The sequence below is a fragment of the Patella vulgata genome, chromosome 6, assembly GCF_932274485.2.
Source record: "Patella vulgata chromosome 6, xgPatVulg1.2, whole genome shotgun sequence".
NCBI classification, from domain to species: domain Eukaryota; kingdom Metazoa; phylum Mollusca; class Gastropoda; family Patellidae; genus Patella; species Patella vulgata.
The window spans coordinates 23,860,226-23,880,812 of NC_065884.2; the positions used below are offsets into that span (position 1 = coordinate 23,860,226).

At 37.3% G+C, this 20,587-nt stretch overlaps 1 protein-coding gene across 1 annotated transcript; it reads right to left on the minus strand.

Moving 5' to 3' along the window:
* Positions 1-1,354: 1,354 nt before the first annotated feature.
* On the minus strand, positions 1,355-15,232 carry LOC126824308 (acetylcholine receptor subunit alpha-like). The gene is made up of 3 exons (XM_050553507.2): positions 15,086-15,232; positions 14,453-14,731; positions 1,355-1,372 (listed from the first exon to the last, which is right to left on the minus strand). Exons 1-3 carry the CDS (start codon positions 15,230-15,232, stop codon positions 1,355-1,357), a joined length of 444 nt encoding a protein of 147 aa, XP_050409464.2.
* Between the last annotated feature and the right edge of the window lie 5,355 nt (positions 15,233-20,587).

Below are 20,587 nucleotides of genomic sequence, written 5' to 3' on the forward strand. Positions count from 1 at the left end.
AGTACGATAAACATCATAGTCTCGATTATCCATTTAATCGTTAAATCATGAAGGAAAGTTAAGCAGTAAATCGGCCCATAATCCACTAAAGATCACAGGCTAGCGATGCCATCTAGAGTTGATTATGGTCTGGATAGGTTAATTACTAATTTAGATAACATTTCAGGCCTAAAGAAAGACCTGCAATAGCTCTTGCATAATGCATGTCTAAATCTTACTCTAAATATAAACAGCCTTCCTAGATCTTTATTTTCAAGCAAGCAGGTGATAATAAGTTTGATAAATCGATGGATAATCTTATACCTGTTATTATTTTGTAATATTGTAGGGTTGTTCACTTCACTTGGAATATGGAGATGCAGAATCTATATATAACAGTATTATTGAGGTTAGTGTAATTCTGTTAAAGGGGGAGACCATCCAAAAATATCGAGCTTGCAGTAATAGACAATACCCAGAAGACTGCAAAACTATTTTCTATAAATTATATTGCTGCCCCTGTCAGTTGTGCCCTTTTAGGCCCCTAGCCCTTGAATAAAAAGCCAAATGTTTTAAATATATTAATTCTTACAAGTAACTATGATTCTGCCTGATTTAGTGATTTTATTTTGTAAATTATATTAAAATACATTTATTACAACTGACACACAATTTATATTTTCAAATAGACGAGATGTTATTAGCCATTTACTACTTCTACCATAACTCTCCTAAGCGTTGGCGTGAACTCCAGTCAATAGGTGACGTTTTAATGATAAGTGTGAAAAAACATAGGTTGAACATAGGTTAAATGCCGTGAGGGTTCTACTGCATGATTATACTGCTATTGTTAGTCATCTGCAGGAACTTGGATCGGGTGAGCGACGAGATATTCGGAAGGAGGACAGTTATAAATGTAAGGGATATCTCAACAAACTTAAAGCACACAAAATTCTTTTGTACTGTCACTTTTACAAAACCTTGTTGGAATATCTTTGTGATTTTTCAAAGAACTTTCAAGATACTAATATACCAATTTCTTCAATTAGAGTTAATATACAGAGTATAATTGGTATGCTAACTATTTTGAAATCAGATCCTGCATCATGCAAGTCAGTTGAAGATTTTAAGTCTAAATGTATAACTATTAATAGTGCTTCGGACTCTGTTTATGTGTATGAAAATATTGATAACTGCTTTCAGTGAAACATGTAAAACAACCATTTAGAATGTTTTTGAACAAATTAATATGCGATTTTCTAGTTTTTTAGAAGATGAGTGTATTTCAAGTATAGACTTTATCGATATAACAAACTGGCCAGTTACAGAAACAGAGTTAATATCATATGGTAATTTAGAAGTAAAAACATTAACTTTACATTTTGAAACTGTGCTGATAGCGAACAAATATGACACTTCTAAAATTCTTAAAGAATGGGTAACCTTAAAGAGGGATGTTAAAAAACATCATTCAACTGAACAGTTTTTTTTATTAAAACTTTGGAAGCAATTTTTAAATATGAAAAGGGACAGATATCCAAATTTTCTTCATATAATTCTAATTATATTGGCCATTCCTATAGGTACTGCGCATGTGGAGAGTGAAAGTTATGAGTGTGATGGCGATGAGGGCAGCGTAGACACACTATCTATTGTACCAGATGAGGGGTTAGATGGCGTGCGCGTTGTATCATAAGGTCTGTCATTGAGTCAAAGGCGTAGTGTCGATTCCCCGGTTGTACGTGACAAGAAGTAGGGTCGCCTGTCCAACCTCGTGGGTTTTCTCCTGGTCATCCCACTGCTAAAGATCCCTACGCGCACGCGACTTATTGAAATAAAATTGGGCCATATGCCAGTACCGAAATGACCTAGTTTGTGTCGAGTTGACGTTAAACTCTTTTTTGCTCTCTCTTGTGCACACTTAGTAATTTCCTGAGAGGGAGATAAATCCGTATTGTTAACGTGTCGTCTATACCAAAGTCATATATTATATCTTTTATTCGATTTATGTATAATTATATAGTCCGATCGTTAATGTAAATCCGTCGGCTTTTCGGGTAGAAATGGTGGAATAAGCTTTATTTTGTAGGTTTTGATGTTTGATTACAAAAAAAAACAATGTTGACATTTTTTTTCAGTAGGTCTTCACAGTATGGGAGGCCATTATTTGAGGGTAGCCATTTTGCGATAATATTACAAATTATTTTTTATTTTCACCTTATTTATAATGTTATCGACATATTAACTGTGATTTGGCAATGTATTAATATTGGCGGCATTCATGACTATATCTCAGATTGTTTTCCATCGTTTCATGATGATATTTCCAAGATGGCGCCCATTTTTAGCGGGAAAATCGGTCGATGTGCTGATTTCGATTAAGTAGTAGTGTTTGGTGTCAATATATATGTTCTCGGGGTCACAAATTCCATTCCTGACATTTACAACCTTGTAAAATGATCACATGTTCATATACTTAGCATATTATCAAGATGGCGGGCATTTTTGGCGGGAAAATAAGACGATGTGCAGATTTTGATTAAGTGGTAGTGTTTGGTGTCAATATATATACGGGGGCGCAGACTCAATCTCTGACATTTACAACCTTGTAAAATGATCACATGTTCACATATTTAATATATTTCCAATATTGCTGCCATTTTGCCATTTGTGGCGGGAAAATCGGACGTAGGGTTTATTTCGATTAAGTAGTTGTCTTCGGTGACAATATATATGTTTTCGGGGAGGCAGATTCGATTTCTGTCCTATACAACTACGTAAAATGGTCGTATGTTCACCAATTTAGCATATTTCCAAGATGGTGGAACGTTTTCTAAACACATTATTAGCATTTATTTATCATCGTTTTTCCTGGGAAAATAAAGCCTATTCCTGGCATGCAAACAAAAAGAGCATAGCGGCAGCGTCGTGCTTACGCAATGTGCCCATCTTGCGCCTGCAACGACCACACCAAGCGCTTACTACAAGATCTTTCTACGCTCATGGCCAAGATATGGCTGTGCGAGAAGTGTTCCCACCATGATCTCGCAGTTACCAGTCAGACCGGGATACTTTCTGACCACACTCCAGTGACATGCCTACCAGGCGTAAGGCGTTCTCTCTTCACCCCTATAGAGACTGTGCCATGCTCACCCGTCCTCATTCACTTTCAAAGCAGAAAACAACCAATAACCAAGCAATCAAGAACATTTCATAGTTTTCTTGAGGTTTCCTCTTTGGGTGCTAGACTGGAGCTGATGGACGAGGCTCAGTATATTCCCTATATATACATAAGGGTCGTAACAGCGTAGCAAGCATATGGCCAGGAGCTTCGTTCCAGCCTGGCAGCAACGTGGATGATAGTGGTGGGGACGTGGCTGTAAATGAAATACTTGCTAAGAAGCCCCAATAGCACAGGTTATCTTATCAACTGACTTCCAAGATGAATGTAGAACGAACATGTGGAATGATATTGCGCTGGAGTTCAACTACTACATTGTTGGATAATACACCTAATGGGTAAACTCGGCACAGGCTTCCAGTAACATGCTACAAGCTTATACATAGCAGAATTGGATTCAGAAACCTTTACAGTAATGTGTTTAGAAAACGTCCTGCCACAAACAAAAATATGCTGACTGTGTGAACATACCACCATTTCACGCAGTTATAAATGGCAGAAATCGAATCTGCGCCCCCGAAAAACAAATATGGACACAAAAACGCGACTACGTAATCAAAATCAGCACATCGTCCCATTTTCCCGCCCGACAAGAAAGTCATTTTTGAACATGCTAAATATGTGAACATGTGATAATTTTACTCAGTTGTAAACGGCAAAAATGGAATCTGCTCCCCAAAAACTATATCTTGGTGCCATAGACGACTACTTATTCAATATCCGCACATCGTTCCATCTTCCCGCCAAAAATGTCCGTCATATTGTAAATGTGCAAAATAATCATTTTACATAGTTGTTACTGACCGAAATGGATTATGTGCCCTTGAAAACATATATATTGACACCAACGACGACTACTTAATCAATATCAGCATATCGTCCTATTTTCCAGCCAAAAAAATGACCGCCATCTTGGAAATATGCTAAGTATACTATTCAAAAAAAGTAGGGGATATTTGATTTTGGGGGCATAATACTAAAATATGCAAATGACTACGAAAAAGGTCACTATAGAACCTAACAGAAGAAACATTTCCAGTTACATGTGACGCCCAAACGCACCAATAGCTACCGCATGGAATGCAGGTGATGCTTGGGATCATCATGGGGGTCCAACCCAAGATTTGCACGACTCTGACTTTGAATGTTACAGTCATTGTGGCATTGAATTCCAGGGTGGAAACATCAGTTTAATTGTTTTAGTGACCAGAAAACAAATTTTGATATGCGTCGGCTTACCCAAAATGAAAGGTTACGTGCCCTTGGCATGCTACAGATCGGCACAACACAGGCGGTTGTGGCGCGGACGATGAATGTTTCTCAGTCTGTCATAAGCAGGCTATGGTCCAGATACCGTGATACACAATCTGTACAGGACAGACCACGCTCAGGTCGACCAAGGGCGACAACTCAAGCCCAGGATCGATTTATCCGTACCTTGGCCTTGAGAAATCGTGTCATCACAGCAAATCAGATCAGCGCTCGTCTTCAAACAGACACTGGTGTGAGAGTGAGTGGCCAGACGATTCGGAATCGACTGCATAGGGGTCACCTTCGCGCCCGACGTCGTTGGTGTAGGGATCGTCAACACTGGGATAATCGACGCTGGAGCAATGTGATGTTTTCAGATGAGTCAAGGTTCACTGTTGATTTTTTGGACAGACGTAGGAGGGTGTGGCGTCGTCGAAACGAGCGCTTCCAAGACGTTAACGTCATCAGACATGATCGATTTGGGGGTGGTTCTGTTATGGTGTGGGGAGGCACCATTGTTGCTGGAAGAACGGCTTTACATGTTGTTGCAGGGCGTGTTACAGGCCAGTACTACCGGGACAACATCTTGGCAGTCCATGTTGTGCCGTTCGCACGACGTCATGGCCGCCGTTTCATCTTCCAGGATGACAACGCAAGATGTCACAGGGCCAGGATCGTTACAGGTTACCTCCAACAACAGAACATCACCACATTACCTTGGCCAGCACTGAGTCCCGACCTCTCCCCCATCGAGCATGTCTGGGACATGCTTGGACAGAGGTTACGTCAACGTCAACAACGTCCTGCCAATGTCCAAGAACTTGCTGCTGCGTTGCAACAGGAATGGGACAATCTGGACCAAAATGACCTTAGACGTCTCATTAGGAGTATGCCACGTCGGATCAATGCTTGTTTGGCAAACAGAGGAGGATTTACCCGTTACTGACTTGGTTGTGATGCTGTGGTAACTTTGCTGTTTGACCCCGGGTATCATTTTACCCTTATAATAGTCAGTCTGTGCCTAACTTAGTCTAACGATCATTTGGAATAAATCGATGAATGTGAACTTCATTTCATTTTGTCATTTGTTTCTTCGTCAGTTTCATTAGGTGACTTTAATAACACTTAAAAATCAAATATCCCCTACTTTTTTTGAATAGTATATATGAACATGTGATCATTTTACAAGGTTGTAAATGTCAGGAATGGAATCTGTGGCCCCGAAAAACATATATTTTGACACCAAGCACTACTACTTAATCGAAATCAGCACATCGTCCGATTTTCCCGCCAAAAATGGTCGCCATCTTGGAAATATCATACTGAAATGATGGAAAACAATCTGAAGTATAGTCATGAACCCTGCCAATATTAATACATTGCCAAATCACAGTTGATATGTCGATAACATTATAAATAAGGTGAAAATAAGTTGGAATATTATCGCAAAATGGCTACCCTCAAATAATGGCGTCCCATACTATGAAGACCTACTCAGAAAAAATGTCAACATTGTTTTTTTGTAATCAAACATCAAAACCTACAAAATAAAGCTTATTCCATGATTTCTTCCCGAAAAGCCGACGGATGGGAATTATGTAACAAACCGAATCCGACTAATAAACGCGTGTTTACATTCGTGGCTATCTCTAGTACTACAGCAGATTATAAAATTGTCAGGTTAATCGGAAGTTTTTTGTTCAGTGATTATCAAAACCGATGTATTTGTTTAGTCTCAATATTCCGTGACAATAAAAGTTACTCTACAAATAAATATATATTTTAAATATATTTTATCTTCCTATAACAACTTGAAATCATATCAATACATTTATGTAAATGAGCCTTTTGTCGAGTCCTTGGCATGCGTCAAATCATCAAGTCCATGAAAAAGGATATAGGAATATCAAAAGAAGTGCTTTAAATGGTAAAAGTGTCACTTAAATACATATTTGTATTTTCACCCAATCTATCAGGTGATAACCGCATAACAGTATCATTGTTCTTGATTAACTACTAACTAATCAAAGTCATTCAAAAGTTCTCGTCAAATGTTCTGTATCATTGGTTTTTAATGGTAGGTTGGTCGGGAATCGACCAATCACAGTTTGCGACGTATTGAACGCGTCCATATAGACGTCTCTTTTCATAGACCAAAATGTAGTGAATAACTGAAAAATCAAACAGGATGAAATGTGGGAATAAATTCAATTGCAACCACAAACAATCGGGAATAACAAAACAAAATCGGAGCTGGAACTGTTACTAAGTTTTCGAAGTTACTTTTTAAACGAGAGCAACGATAACGCTGCAGTATACGTCCACATTCCAAATTTAATTGATATGGCACTTTTTAAAATGAAGAGAATAAAATATGAAATCGCTGTAATATGACAAGAGGCAAAGAAGGCTTGGCGTTGGGGTTGTTTTGCCAAATTTACAGACAAAATATTAACAAAAAAGTGGGCGTAACACTGCCCCAAGAGGTCGGGGCAAGCACCTAAATAAGGAATAATTATGCAAAGTTCCAAGATGATCCATTCAGAATTGCAGTGTGGGTGTGGCTTTGCCCCTAGGGGTTGGATATGGAACAATATAAATAGGTACCACCCTGTTATTGAAATGACAATATCAATAGTTGCCGTCCTTAGAAGGAATTAGTATACCAAGTTCCAAGATAATACATTCAGAACTGACCTTCGAGCGCTACAGGCAAAAATTGGACATGGCTCTGCCCTTGTGGGTCGGGGCATTCACCAAAATCAATAGTTGACGCCCTTAGGCTATAAGGAATACATATGCCAAGTATCAAGTTGATCCATTCAGAATTGCGGCCTGTAAACAATAAACACAAAAATAGGGCGTGGCTCTGCCCCTGGGGGGCGGGACAGGCATTTGTCGTCCTTAGGGTCTAAGGAATACAATATCCCAAGTTCAAAGACACTCCATTAAGAATCTTGGCCTGTAGGCAACACACAGAGACACAAAGAAAAATAGGTGTGGCTCTGCCCCTGGGGGTTTGGCAATCACCAAAAAACAATAGGGGGAATCCTTTGGGTATAAGGAATAGGTATGCAAAGTTTCAAAAGGATCTGTTAGGACTTGCGGCCTGTAGGCGACACAAAAGACACACAAACATTGGGCGTGGCTCTGTCCCAGGGGGTCGGGCATACACCAAAAATAATACAGGTCAGCCTTATGGTATAAGGAATAAGTATATAAAAGTTTTCAAGGCAATCGATTAAGCATTGCGGGCTGTAAGTGACATACAGAAGCAGAAAAAGAAAATGTGCGTGGCTCTGCTCCTGGGGGTTGGGCATTCACCTTAGGATAGAAGGAATAAGAATGCAAAGTGTCAAGGTGATACGTTAAGAAATGCGGTCTGTAGATGACAAATAGATACAAGAATGGGCGTGGCTCTGCCACTGGGGGTCGGGCACCAAAAACAATCGGTATCATCCTTCGGGTATAAGGATTAAGTATGTAAAGTTTCAAGATGATCACTTAACAATTGTGGTCTGTAGGCGACAAAAAGAAAATGGGCGTGGCTCTGCCCCTTGGGGGTGGGCATGCACACTAAACAACATGGATGTTCCTTATGGTACAAAGAATATGTATGCAAAATCTCAAGATGATACGTTCAGAAATGCGGCCTGTAGACGACAAACAAACAAATACAATAAATGGGCGTGGCTCTGCCCCGTGGGGTCGGGCATGCATCAAAAAACAACAGGGATCATCCTTAGGGTATAAGGAATAAGTATGTAAAGTTTCAAGATGACCACTTAAGAATTGTGACCTGTAGGCGACACACACACACCTAGACAGGGGCGACGGCAATATACGTCCACATTATGAATGTGGACGTGTAAAAATATATCCCCTGCCCTACAAATCTCGACAGCAACTAATATAGATTATTCTTTCAACAAAATGTCTCTTTAATCTCCAACGATATTTTTTGATATTGTATTTTTCGACTTTAATTATAAAGTAAACTAGGCAAACCTTACATTATAACGATATTCATTAATTTGTTTGTTTGGTTCCCAAATACATTCATATTGATTTTGATAATCGATTTCAGTGCTATGTAATGGTATCTTTGTTTACTTAATAGATTGTAACTGTTGTGTTCAATAGTCTGCGGTTTGTAATTATTGTCCTCTGTTAGCATTAATGTCATTTTTGGAAAATTACAAATTTATCATGACTGTTATGCACCATAATATATACCCAAATTGATTTTTTAACATTTAATAAAGAAAACTAAATTAAATAGCAACGCAAGGTAATCGCCATGCCCATCAATTAGATTTAGATTTCGCAAAATATAAAGATGTCGGCGGGCTAATTTACTATTTAGGGAGCAGCAAAGATAGACGGAATATCAATTCACCATAATTGAACCATTATTGTACAATAGATCCAACTTTCACAATATTGTACTTTGTACGGGATTCATATCACGCATTGGCCGAGAAAGTTCATCCAGATTTTCTGGCGTGGTTTCCCCTTGTCAGTGATGCAGGACAAGGACAGCTGTCTAGTCGTTCGGATGGGACGTAAAACCGAGGTCCCGTGTACATATTGGCGTGCATATAAAAGATCCCTTGGCAGTTGGAATTCGATATAAGACTAGTCCGTAGCCCCGCTGCCCGGGCAAAATTTCCCTCATAGCACACTGTATGGCGTATATCCGTCTTCATTAGCCCAGTTTAGGAGCAGAACAGTAGGACGTTAAATCCCATTTCATTTCATTTCATTTCATATATCACGCCTATAAACTGTTATTTGTCACTGTTTAACTACGCAAATATTGTTTACCTTTCCGAACTCACTTAGATGGCAGAACATTGTTAACTGATACTAATATTGCATAATTGGTCACGGAAGCTGCTCCTCTCGTTACATATGTTCACGTCGCTAAGGAAAACTTGAAACGTACCCTTTAAACCAGCGGTTGTCAGGCAGAATATGCCCACATTTTGCAAGAGATTGATAGAGAAAAAGCTAAAACAAGGCGATTTTTCGTTCAATTACGGACCATAATACAGAAAGTGATGGTCTGAATTGCGCGAATATCGAAAGGGATTGAGATATTTAGGATATAAAGATATATTTAAAGTTCCATCTGAATCGGATAAAAATTGTGACATCTAGGGGGTCCACAACCTTGACACTACATACTTTTACACTATTTGCGTACAAGGAGCGGCCATTTTGTCAGGTAGTTTCGGTCCGATTTTACAAAATTCAAACTTAACCATCATTAGGGTGTAACGATGATAGACGTAAACGTTTTTTTTTTTAAATCGGATAAAAAATGTGACCTCTAGAGGGTCCACAACCTAAAACGTGATTTTTCGTACAATCAGGGGCCTTAGGTTACGGTCTGATATGCGCGAATATCGAAAGAAATCAAGATCTTTGGGATATAAACATATATATAAAGTTTCATCAAAATCCATAGCCTTGTTATTACATACTTTTACATTGTCGGGCAGTTTCGGTCCGATTTTCACGAAATTCGAACTCAATCATCATTAAAGTGTAGCGGTGATGTATATGAACGGTTTCGTAAATCAGATAAAAAATGTGACCTCTAGGGGGATGTGCGCGAGTATCCTAAGGAATCGAGATCTTTTGGAGATAAACCTATATTGCATTTTTCGTCTAAATCGAATAAAAATTGTGACTCTAGAGTGTCCACAAATTTCGTCTAAATCGAATAAAAATTGTGACTCTAGAGTGTCCACAAGCTATAAGCGTGATTTTTCATACTATCAGGGGCCATAATCCACGAAGTTTCGATCCGATACATGCCAATATCGAAAGGAACCGAAATCATTTGGAGATAACTCTATAATGCAAATTTCGTCGGATACAAATTGTGACCTGTAGAGTGTCAAGAAACAAATTGTGGACGGACGGACAGACAGGGGCGAAGGCATAATACGTCCACGTGAAAATTTGGGCGTATAAAAATATTCAGCCCAACGAAAATTTGGGGAAAAGTTGGAGTCGGGCAAAGGGCCAGAATTAATATTAGGAAATTAATGGTGGCCTGCCTCCATCTTAATTTCAACAAAATGCGAGTTCCCCCCCTTCGTCCACAAGCTATATATTTATGAAATTGTTTGATTGGTCGAAATTTGTACTATTGTCAAGGGCGGATAATTTGGATATGTGTCTCTCCCGTAAATGGACCCAGTGGTTAGTGAAGTAGAACGAAATGATGCAACTGTGATGGTTACTAAAGGGTGGTCAAGCTGTTTATTATCTATAGCTTAAAGACAGGACAAAGGATCAGAAAAGTTAACATGCTTCAAAATTGATGATTGAATGAAATGAAATGGGGTTTAACCTTCTACTGTTCTGCTCCGAACTTGGCTAATGAAGACTAGACAACTGTCCTTGTCAGTCCCTCCGTCCTGCATCATTGACAAGGGGAACCGCGCCGGAAAATCTGGATGAACTTTCTCGGCCAATCGAACACCCGATGATTGAATGAAATCCAAGATCTGAACATACTATTTCGTATGTCATGTTATCCATCTCGAACGTAACCAATGTTTTAAACTATCCTTCCCAGTTAATAAAACTGGCAAATTTACAGAAACTTTAAAATAAAGTTGTTTTGTCAAAGAACAGGTTATGTAGACATTTCCTAGCTGTATTCCCTGGACATCAGTTGCTTCATACATTTTAAGGACAGCTATTTTGTTCTACTCAGCTTTCGGGACATTTGTTGTTAGTAGTTGACCATTAAATAATGGAATGTCTTTTTTTACTTTCAAATTCTGTAGATTTTTATTCACCGAGCAAGATTCCTAACAGTGGCCAGTTCGGCATTATAGATAATGCCATCTTAGAGATATATATGAACGATTTCTGGTGCTGGGTTTTCGAACCAGACAGATAAAAATATGATTGTCAACTCGCTGTTTTCATTTCAGAAAATTAACAGGGGTATCGAATTAAAATATGGACTTTACTTAAAAAGGATTTTTGGGTTCAATATACTATTCAAGAATATTAGTTTATTAGTTTATTTTCATATATTATCCAAAATTGGTTATATCGTTGAACATTGTATGAATACGATTGGCTTGAAACCAAATCCCGTTTACAGATGCAGTTGACAACCAACGTTTTGCTACTGTATATACAATTTCTATGCACGCAAATATTTGTAATCCATTAATTAGTATTTATTTAGAAAATATTGTACAGTTAGAAAGTGAAATTAATAGGCAAAATAATATAAAGGGACTGTCGTAAGTGTTATCTAAACAAATATTGTGTTTGACCCACATGCTTAAATGTATGGATATTAAAGATAGTATTAAATGATAGTATTAAATGTATATTGAATAGGATTTTGAATTTGTTCTAATGACTCCATCTTTAATAAATCGAACAGAAACCCCAACTAACAACCAGAAAATGGCCACAAACAATGCACACTACCCAGTGAAGGATCATGAGGTCGCCAGGCCCTGAATCAACATATCTGCCGAGCCCCAGTGACAAGATGACACCCGAAGGGGGAGGGGTATGGCCGTGGCCGGATGACACCGGTTCGCGATTCTTGTTGTCAAGCTAATTGGTTGAGTGAGAAACGGGGACGCGATTGATATATTGGACAATTAACAAACCGCTACCTGTCAACCAATTCCAAAACTCATCGAAAAAAGTCCAGTGAGCTATGTCTATAATTACTAATTATTTGTCGTCCTCTTTGCAAGTGATTACCCCTATATAAATACGCTGAAATGCACGTATGGTTTTCGGCAACCTTCGGTCGCCGCAATCCCAGGGTTTGTCTTTTATTCTGTTTTTTTTGTGTTTTTTTTAAAGTTATTTCATACAAAAATTCTAGTCCCATGAATTGCCCATTTGCCACCATGGTTATCTATGTTCGTGTTCCCCCTATTGATGTCTCAGTGAAACCTCACAGGGCACTACAGTTGTTCCATAGGAAAGTTCTTGCCTCATGAAATGCCCGAAGTCCACCATGGTTATCATGCAGACAAATTCTTGTTCCTGTAAAATCCCAATGGGAACGCGTTAATTTCCCTTGGGCGTTATTTGGTTTCCCATGCATAGACATTTTCATGAGTTGTAGCTGTACAGTAGGACGTTAAATCCCATTTCATTTCCATTTTAATGAAAATTCTATGTCTAATGCAAACCCAGGGGTGTTCAAAAGGGTAATAAACAGCTTCTTTACCCATAAGTATCAGAAATATAATGGAATTAGCTTTAACGTCCTACTTTTCCATTAGTATTAGATATGTATTAAAGTAGCTATGTCTCTAACTCAATATCATCCAAAATCTTCGACATTGAAAACACGAAATATTTGTCAATCTAAATCAACATTGGTGTTTTGATCTTACCGGGAAAAGATGGGCTTCTGATATCCAATGCTTATGTCAAAATAAACATTTTAATAGTGGTACACAAATCGTGTACCATATTGCGTTTCAGTGCCATTTGTAGGCTATAAACAAGGGACTCAAAGAACATGGCCAGACATATTCCACAAGTCATGTCAAACGGTAACGCTATACTCTTATCTTTAGAGCATGCGCAATAAATACTATCGGTGTAGACTGGAATAACCAGATGCTAGAGTTTGTCCTTCCGTTGAGACTTCTCGCGTACTTCGCCGAACATAACTGATTTGAAATTGGAGTAAAAACAGAAACGAATGAATGTAAATCAGTTTATATACATTCATATTACATTATTATATGCGTTGCGGCCAATTTGTGTCAATTTCTAGATCCCAAATATTAGCGATTTAGCTCCTTTAAATAAACTGCACCATATCTCGTTTATCAGCTATGTTTTTATACATCTAAGAAATGATATTATAAAAGGCTATTACCGAACTAGATTCTGTTGAGCGTATTATATTCTTCTTACCACTGACTATATCATGTTCTTCAATGAATCTCTTGGAATGGGGAGTGGTATCATTTTTCATTTAAAAACTTTACATAGCGGACTGATGTTTTGTTGTTGTACTATATTGTATTATACTAGGGGGTGCAACTGTAAACATGAAACTCGAAGTTGCAGCTGTGTCATCGATTCTAAAGGACATTCAAATACGAAAATATGCTGCTCTGTCTTCTCATTATATGACACTTGATTCCGGTTGTTTTGTTCTCGTCGGGTCAGTAGGATAACACATTATGAACATGATGGTGACGTATAATTTTAAAGATTGATGTTGTTGGGAATCGCGTTTAATACAATCCGCAACAAATGGTCAGATACAGAAACCTATTGAAGTTATATTGAAATACATATACTCTATATTGTAAGATAGACAGTCACTGAAATGTGCTCATATTTGGTAACCCATTACATAGTGGTACCGGGTGTTCAACTTCAAAAAATGGTCAGATACAGAAATTGTATTGATATACTTTTATATATTATTATACTGTTACCGAATTGCATTCATATTTTATGTCCTAAGCGATTTGTATCAATTTCAGTAAATGCAAAACTTTAATATAATATAATTATTATTATACGTTCACTGAATTGCATTCAAATTTTATGGGTTAAAAGATTGGTACCAGTTTCATAGAAATATAAATAACGAAATTGTATTGAGGTATTTTAATATATTAATTCGAAGTGTATCTCTATTTGATAACACCTGGTAAGAATAAGAATGGCGTCGTTACACATGTCGACGCTTACAAAGATATGTTATGAAGTATTATTGGGACTTATTAAATTATACTCTCACTGAAATGTGGTAGATCATATTTGATAATAAATCGTGAGAAAAAGAATGGTGCACATAATAATCGGCACACATGTTGACACATACAAAGATATCTTATCTAATCCCTTTCCTACACACTCCCAAGAAATGTTCTTTTCCACAGGAACTGTATCCGTAACTTGATTTCGCTTCATTGATCTTCGTTCAACCAGTCGAGCAACACAATGTAACCATGGTGGTATCGGGTGTTCTGTGCCTCTATGGTGTACTCTTATAATTAGTACTGTCATTAAGACAGATAATGTACTGATGACGATCAGACAAGATAGATAGATGGTGATATATGGTGTGTGATTCGAGGTAGTTGGTAGCATACCGCTGACAGTACTCATAAAAACAGCCAAAGACAGAAGTACTGTCAGAACATAGCTCAACTTCTCACCAGAATCAACTGGAACAGCAAACACAGCAGCATTCAAAAACGACAGTATAATAATTGGTAGGTATACATTAAGAAGTATGAATGTCGGGCGTCGGGTCAATGTGAGTCGGACAGTCACTTTTGATAACGCCTTACTGTTTCCATCAGTTTCGTTAGTGCCGCTTAGGTCTTTTAGAATCCATTCGCCATTTTCTCGTGTCTGTGTGGTTGAGATTTTGTTGTTTGTGACAAGTGTGAGTTGCTTTTGAGTAAAGTCAATAGGGAGAATGTTGATGTCACAGATTTGTTTATCATAAGGAAAGTATGTCATATCCAGGGCACAAAATGTTGTAACCACAGCAGCAGGTGTCCATGTTACAGAACCATCGGGAAAAATCTGATACGGATTGGAGTCCCCATAAAGCAAGTCTCTCTCATTAACAGAATTAGTTATCATGATGTGAGGTAACCATCGTTTTTCTTCTGGAATATTTACAATGCCTATACCACCAAAGTTATCGGGATTCCATTTTAAAAGTTCATCCATCCATTGAACTTTAAAGACAGCATTAGTGGTGATAGTTTGCTCCACGTCATCAACTTTAAGAACGCCGTCTAGCGAAAACTTTACACTGACTGTCATTGTCTCGGATTGATTTAACAATGGTCTGACTGACTGACTGTAATTTGATAGAAGATACGTTTCCAGTTTCTGGACATCCTGATAGGTTGCTGAAGCGTTTCCACCAGAAGTTATGATTAAAATCAAAAGCGTTGAAATAATCAACGAATACGTCATTTTCAAGAATTTTCAATTTAGGATATAATTATAATTTAAATGCAGAAACGTCCGTACACTGCGAAAACAATGGCAAAACTGATGGTGACTGCACTGCTATATTACATAACACCCTATAAATATAAGGGTTAAATATAACCGGTATGGCCAGATAAAAACTACGTGTATTCAAATACGATTAATAGGTAATACAATGGAAATAAATCATTGCGCCATGATACAAATAATACAAATATTTGAAGAGAAAACAAGAACCACATTAGATACATCTCAAATGTTTTTGTTGTCAATAGAAAAGAATTACTTTAATGAGACACCCTATTATCATGGATTGTTAACTGGGAGATGATGATGTCATTTGAATAGAAAACTAGATTCCATTAAATACGATTCGACATCGGTAATATTGTATGTCAAAACATGACTAAAGTATGATGGTAAATTCTTTTGCAGAATTTAGTAAAAAGTGATAGAATACACAAGAACTGGGTGAACGTTAAGCGGTGTATGAATAAATATAAACTGTTACAATAACAGACAATTAAAATTTTTAATTGGCTTGATTATAGAAGGGGTAGCAGCTTTTCGATTTAATTTGGTTTTGAAACGTTTAACGAATGTCGGTTTGTTTACTCATTCTATTATCTATTTGACTTACATTGTGTCACCAAGGGAACTTCAAGATACACCAAGGTATTTAAAGGGTAGGTATTCCCTATAAAATTATGACATATTGGTATATCGTCGCTAGGATCGCAAAACATCAGATTTATTCTCATTTCAATAACACTGTAGCCCTGATTGCCATTCTTACGGTTAATCATCAAAATGTTGGACCTATTAAATGGCATCAAGTGCTGATTGTGGTCTTGTCATGTTGATAGATATCTGATTGATAGTTTATAATTATAACATTTAATACCTGCATAATGCCTGTTTAATATTGATTAATTCCTGAAAAAATGACAATAATACCTGAAAATCTGGTCATGTGTTTTATCAATTAGCTCCAGTAAGGCAATTGCGAATATAGTATTGCATACAATATTTTAATATGATATTATCTATATTTTACCACTGTTGGTCCTTACATATTCATGCATTTGAACGTTTTATAATATTTGTAATATATGAAAATGTGTATCATTTGCACAAGTAAAGGCGTACAACAAGACCAGGAAACTTCATTGCATCTATCTTTGAATTGTGACGTAATGAATTAAAACTCGGAGGATGATAATTGTTAAAATGGCGGACCCCTAGGCATTGCCCCAACAAGAACTAGATTACCATCTGTATAGAGCCAGTTCCTGATTCAAAACCGAGGTCCTGTGTAGACATTGGTAGTTGGAATTCGATATACAAGTAGGGCAGCTTCTAGGCAAAATTTCCCCCATAGCACAGTGTATGGCGTATTTATTAGCCCAGTCATAGCAGAACACTAGGACGTTAAATCCTATTGCATTTTGATTTCATTTCAGTAATAAGTAGGACGATCCATTTCAGCTTATTACCTTATGTAAATTGTTGGATCATTCTTTGCGCATTTCTATTTCCATGAAGTATGTTATTTTAGTTTGTCACAGTTCTAAAGACAGTCTGTGGCACCCTTACAGTTTTGTCCTGTGCATACCCAACTATGGATTCTCTAGAGGTCACAAATTTTTATCCGATTTTAAAAACTATTTAAATATATCACCATTTCAACATAATGAAGTTTGAATTCGAATTTCGGAAAAATCGAAAAGAAACTGCCCGCTCTTTGTACCCACAAAAGTACGTAATACGAAGGTTGTGTGCCCTCTAGAGGTCAAAATTTTTATCCGGTTTTGATGAAACTTAAAATATATGTTTATGTCCCAAAGATCCCAGTCCCTTTCCTATATTTGCGCATTTTAGACCATATCTTTCTGGATTATAATAACCTTCATCGAATTGAAGAATCATTTGGGTGCATAGAATTTATCGACCCCATCTGGTTTTTGATTATATGTGATATTGACTTTGCAACTCTGTATATACTCCTGTTAGGCACGAATTGGCTATGTTATAATTGAACATGTAATTAATCCAATCCCATCTGTCATTTACAAGCTACATATGATTTGTGTACCAGGTTCGCAGGACTTTAAAGGAAATACGTATCGATCGGTTAATTATACCATGACGTGATATTAATAGACCATTCCATATATAACCATGACTCTTATCAATTTCCCCAATTGTTGGGCTATATAACCAATAGTTTACCGACAGACACAGAAGAGACGCAGGTGGGAGATGAGTGGGGAGGAGAAGAAAGGAACAAAGACCGGAGAATGGGCTCATCTGAGTTCGGTCGCTGCCGAGACAAAAGGGCGGAATGGTTGAAATATAGTCATAATATACGATATTAATGTACCGTGTTAATGTTTAATATTATATTCCTGTTGTATTTATGTAGCTGTTTTATATTCTGTTCCTATGAAAATAAACACTATATGTACGAAACTAATCTCTGTGTTACAAATGTCCGTGCAATAGTAATATATGGACATATGCGTGAAATTATATAATTAGAATAATAATGGTGCAAAAAATGATCATTGGGAAGTGCGTTTCAGAAAATTTGCTGGAATCAATTTGAAGTAATATTGAGACACGGTAACTGATATTTCGTCATATTTAATAATATATACCGAAAATAAGAATAGTGCACATAACGATAATAGTTACACATATTGACGCGTACAATAATATCTTTTCTAGTCCCTTCCTTACACACACACCAGAAATCTTCTGTTGTACAGGAACCGTTTCGGTATCTGAAATTTGATTCCGATTCTCCGATCTAAATCTAACCAGTCGAGTAACACAATGTAACCATGGTGGTATCGGTGTTTCTGTACCTTTACGGTGTACTCTTATAATTAAGACAGATAATGTACTGATGATTATCAGACAAGATAGATAGATGGTGATATGTGGTGTACGATTAGACGTAGTGGGTAGCATACCGCTGACAGTACTCATAAAAACATAGCTCAACTTTTCACCAGTATCAACTGGAACAGCAAACACAGCAGCATTCACGACAGGATGATAACTGATAAGTAAGTATCCATTCAGAAATATAATTTGATAGAAGATACGTTTCATGTTTCTGTGTTTCCTGGTAGGTTGCTGAAATGTTTCCACCAAAAGATTCGATTAAAATCAAAAGCGTTGAAATAATTAATGAATTCGTCATTTTCAAGATAACCCATATAGGCGACTTTAAATGCTTCTCTTTCTGTGCGTAAAAGAAAAATGCCCTCACGATTGCAGATGGTGGGTGTAGCGCAGTGATGCGCAGCACAATAAGTCATTTAAATCTTAACCAGTATGCCAAGATAAAAAAAAACCTATTTACATATAGTTTATATGTTTTGTAAATGTAAACAAGCAGCAGTAATGGTTGTATCCATTAGTGATATATGTTGACAAGTATGTAAAATTATTGTTTCCACAAATATTGTCAATGTGGGTTATTCGTCATTTATGTTATTGTACAATGTCTATCTTTTCAAATAAATATGTTCATTTAACTGGGAAATATATAACACAAATATTTCAAGAGGAAACATGCGTCACCATAGATGTACCTCAAATGATTTAGTTGTAAATAAAAAAAAATATCACGCGTGACACTTGTTTATCATAGAGAATTAACCGGGAAAGAGACAATCCTTGAATATATACACAAAGTAAAACTTTTCTTAACATCCCAATTTTAATTTAATGCTCATTTTTGTCCCCCGCCTTTCGAAGAAAGCAGGGGACTATTAAAATGGGTTCGTCCGTCTGTCTGTCTGTCCGTCCGTCTGTCTGTCCGTCACACTTTTTGGGACACAATAACTCTCTTCCTAATTGAGCTAGAATGTTCAAACTTGGTGTATGTGTTTATTAGGTCAATGCCTTGATGGAGTTCGAAGATGAGCATTTTCCGCTTAGGGTAAGCAGAGATAAGCAATTTGATTGGTTGATGCTTTGGGACACGATAACTCTCTTCCTAATTGGGCTAGAATGTTCAAACTTGGTGTATGTGTTGATTAGGTCAATGCCTTGATGGAGTTCGAAGATGAGCATTTTCTGCTTAGGGTAAGCAGAGATAAGCAATTTGATTGGTTGATGCTTTGGGACACGATAACTTTTAATTGAGCTAGAATGTTCAAACTTGGTGTATGTGTTTATTAGGTCAATGCCTTGATGGAGTTCGAAGATGAGCATTTTCCGCTTAGGGTAAGCAGAGATAAGCAATTTGATTGGTTGATACTTTGGGGCACGATAACTCTCTTCCTAATTGAGCTAGAATGTTCAAACTTGGTGTATGTGTTGATTAGGTCAATGCCTTGATGGAGTTCGAAGATGAGCATTTTCCGCTTAGGGTAAGCAGAGATAAGCAATTTGATTGGTTGATGCTTTGGGACACGATAACTTTAGTTCTAATTAAGTGAGATTAATGAAACTTGGTGTATAGTTTCATTACAGTAATACCTTGACTAAGTTCGATAATGAGCATTTTCTGCTCAGGGTAAGCAGAGCGATAAGCAATTTGATTGGCCGAGACTTTGGAACACAATAACCCTCCTTCTAATTGAGCTAGAATGTTCAAACTTGGTGTTGGTGTTTATTAGGTCAATGCCTTGATGGAGTGTGAAGATAAGCATTTTCTGCTTAGGATAAGCAAAGATAAGCAATTTGATTGGTTGATGCTTTGTTTGGGACACAATAACTTTAGTTTCAATTAAGTGAGAGTGATGAAACTTGGTGTATAGTTTCATTACATCAATACCTTGACTAAGTTCGATGATGAGCATTTTTTGCTCAGGGTAAGCAGAGCGATAAGCAATTTGATTGGCCGAGTCTTTGGAACACAATAACCCTCCTTCTAATTGAGCTAGAATGTTCAAACTTGGTGTAGGTGTTTATTAGGTCAATGCCTTGATGGAGTGCGAAGATAAGCATTTTCGGCTTAGGGTAAGCAAATATAAGCAATTTGATTGGTTGATGCTTTGGGACACGATAACTTTAGTTCCAATTAAGTGAGAGTGATGCAACTTGGTGTATAGTTTCATTACATCAATACCTTGACTTAGTTCGATGATGAGCATTTACTGCTCAGGGTAAGCAGAGCGATAAGCAATTTGATTGGCCAAGACTTTGGAACACAATAACCCT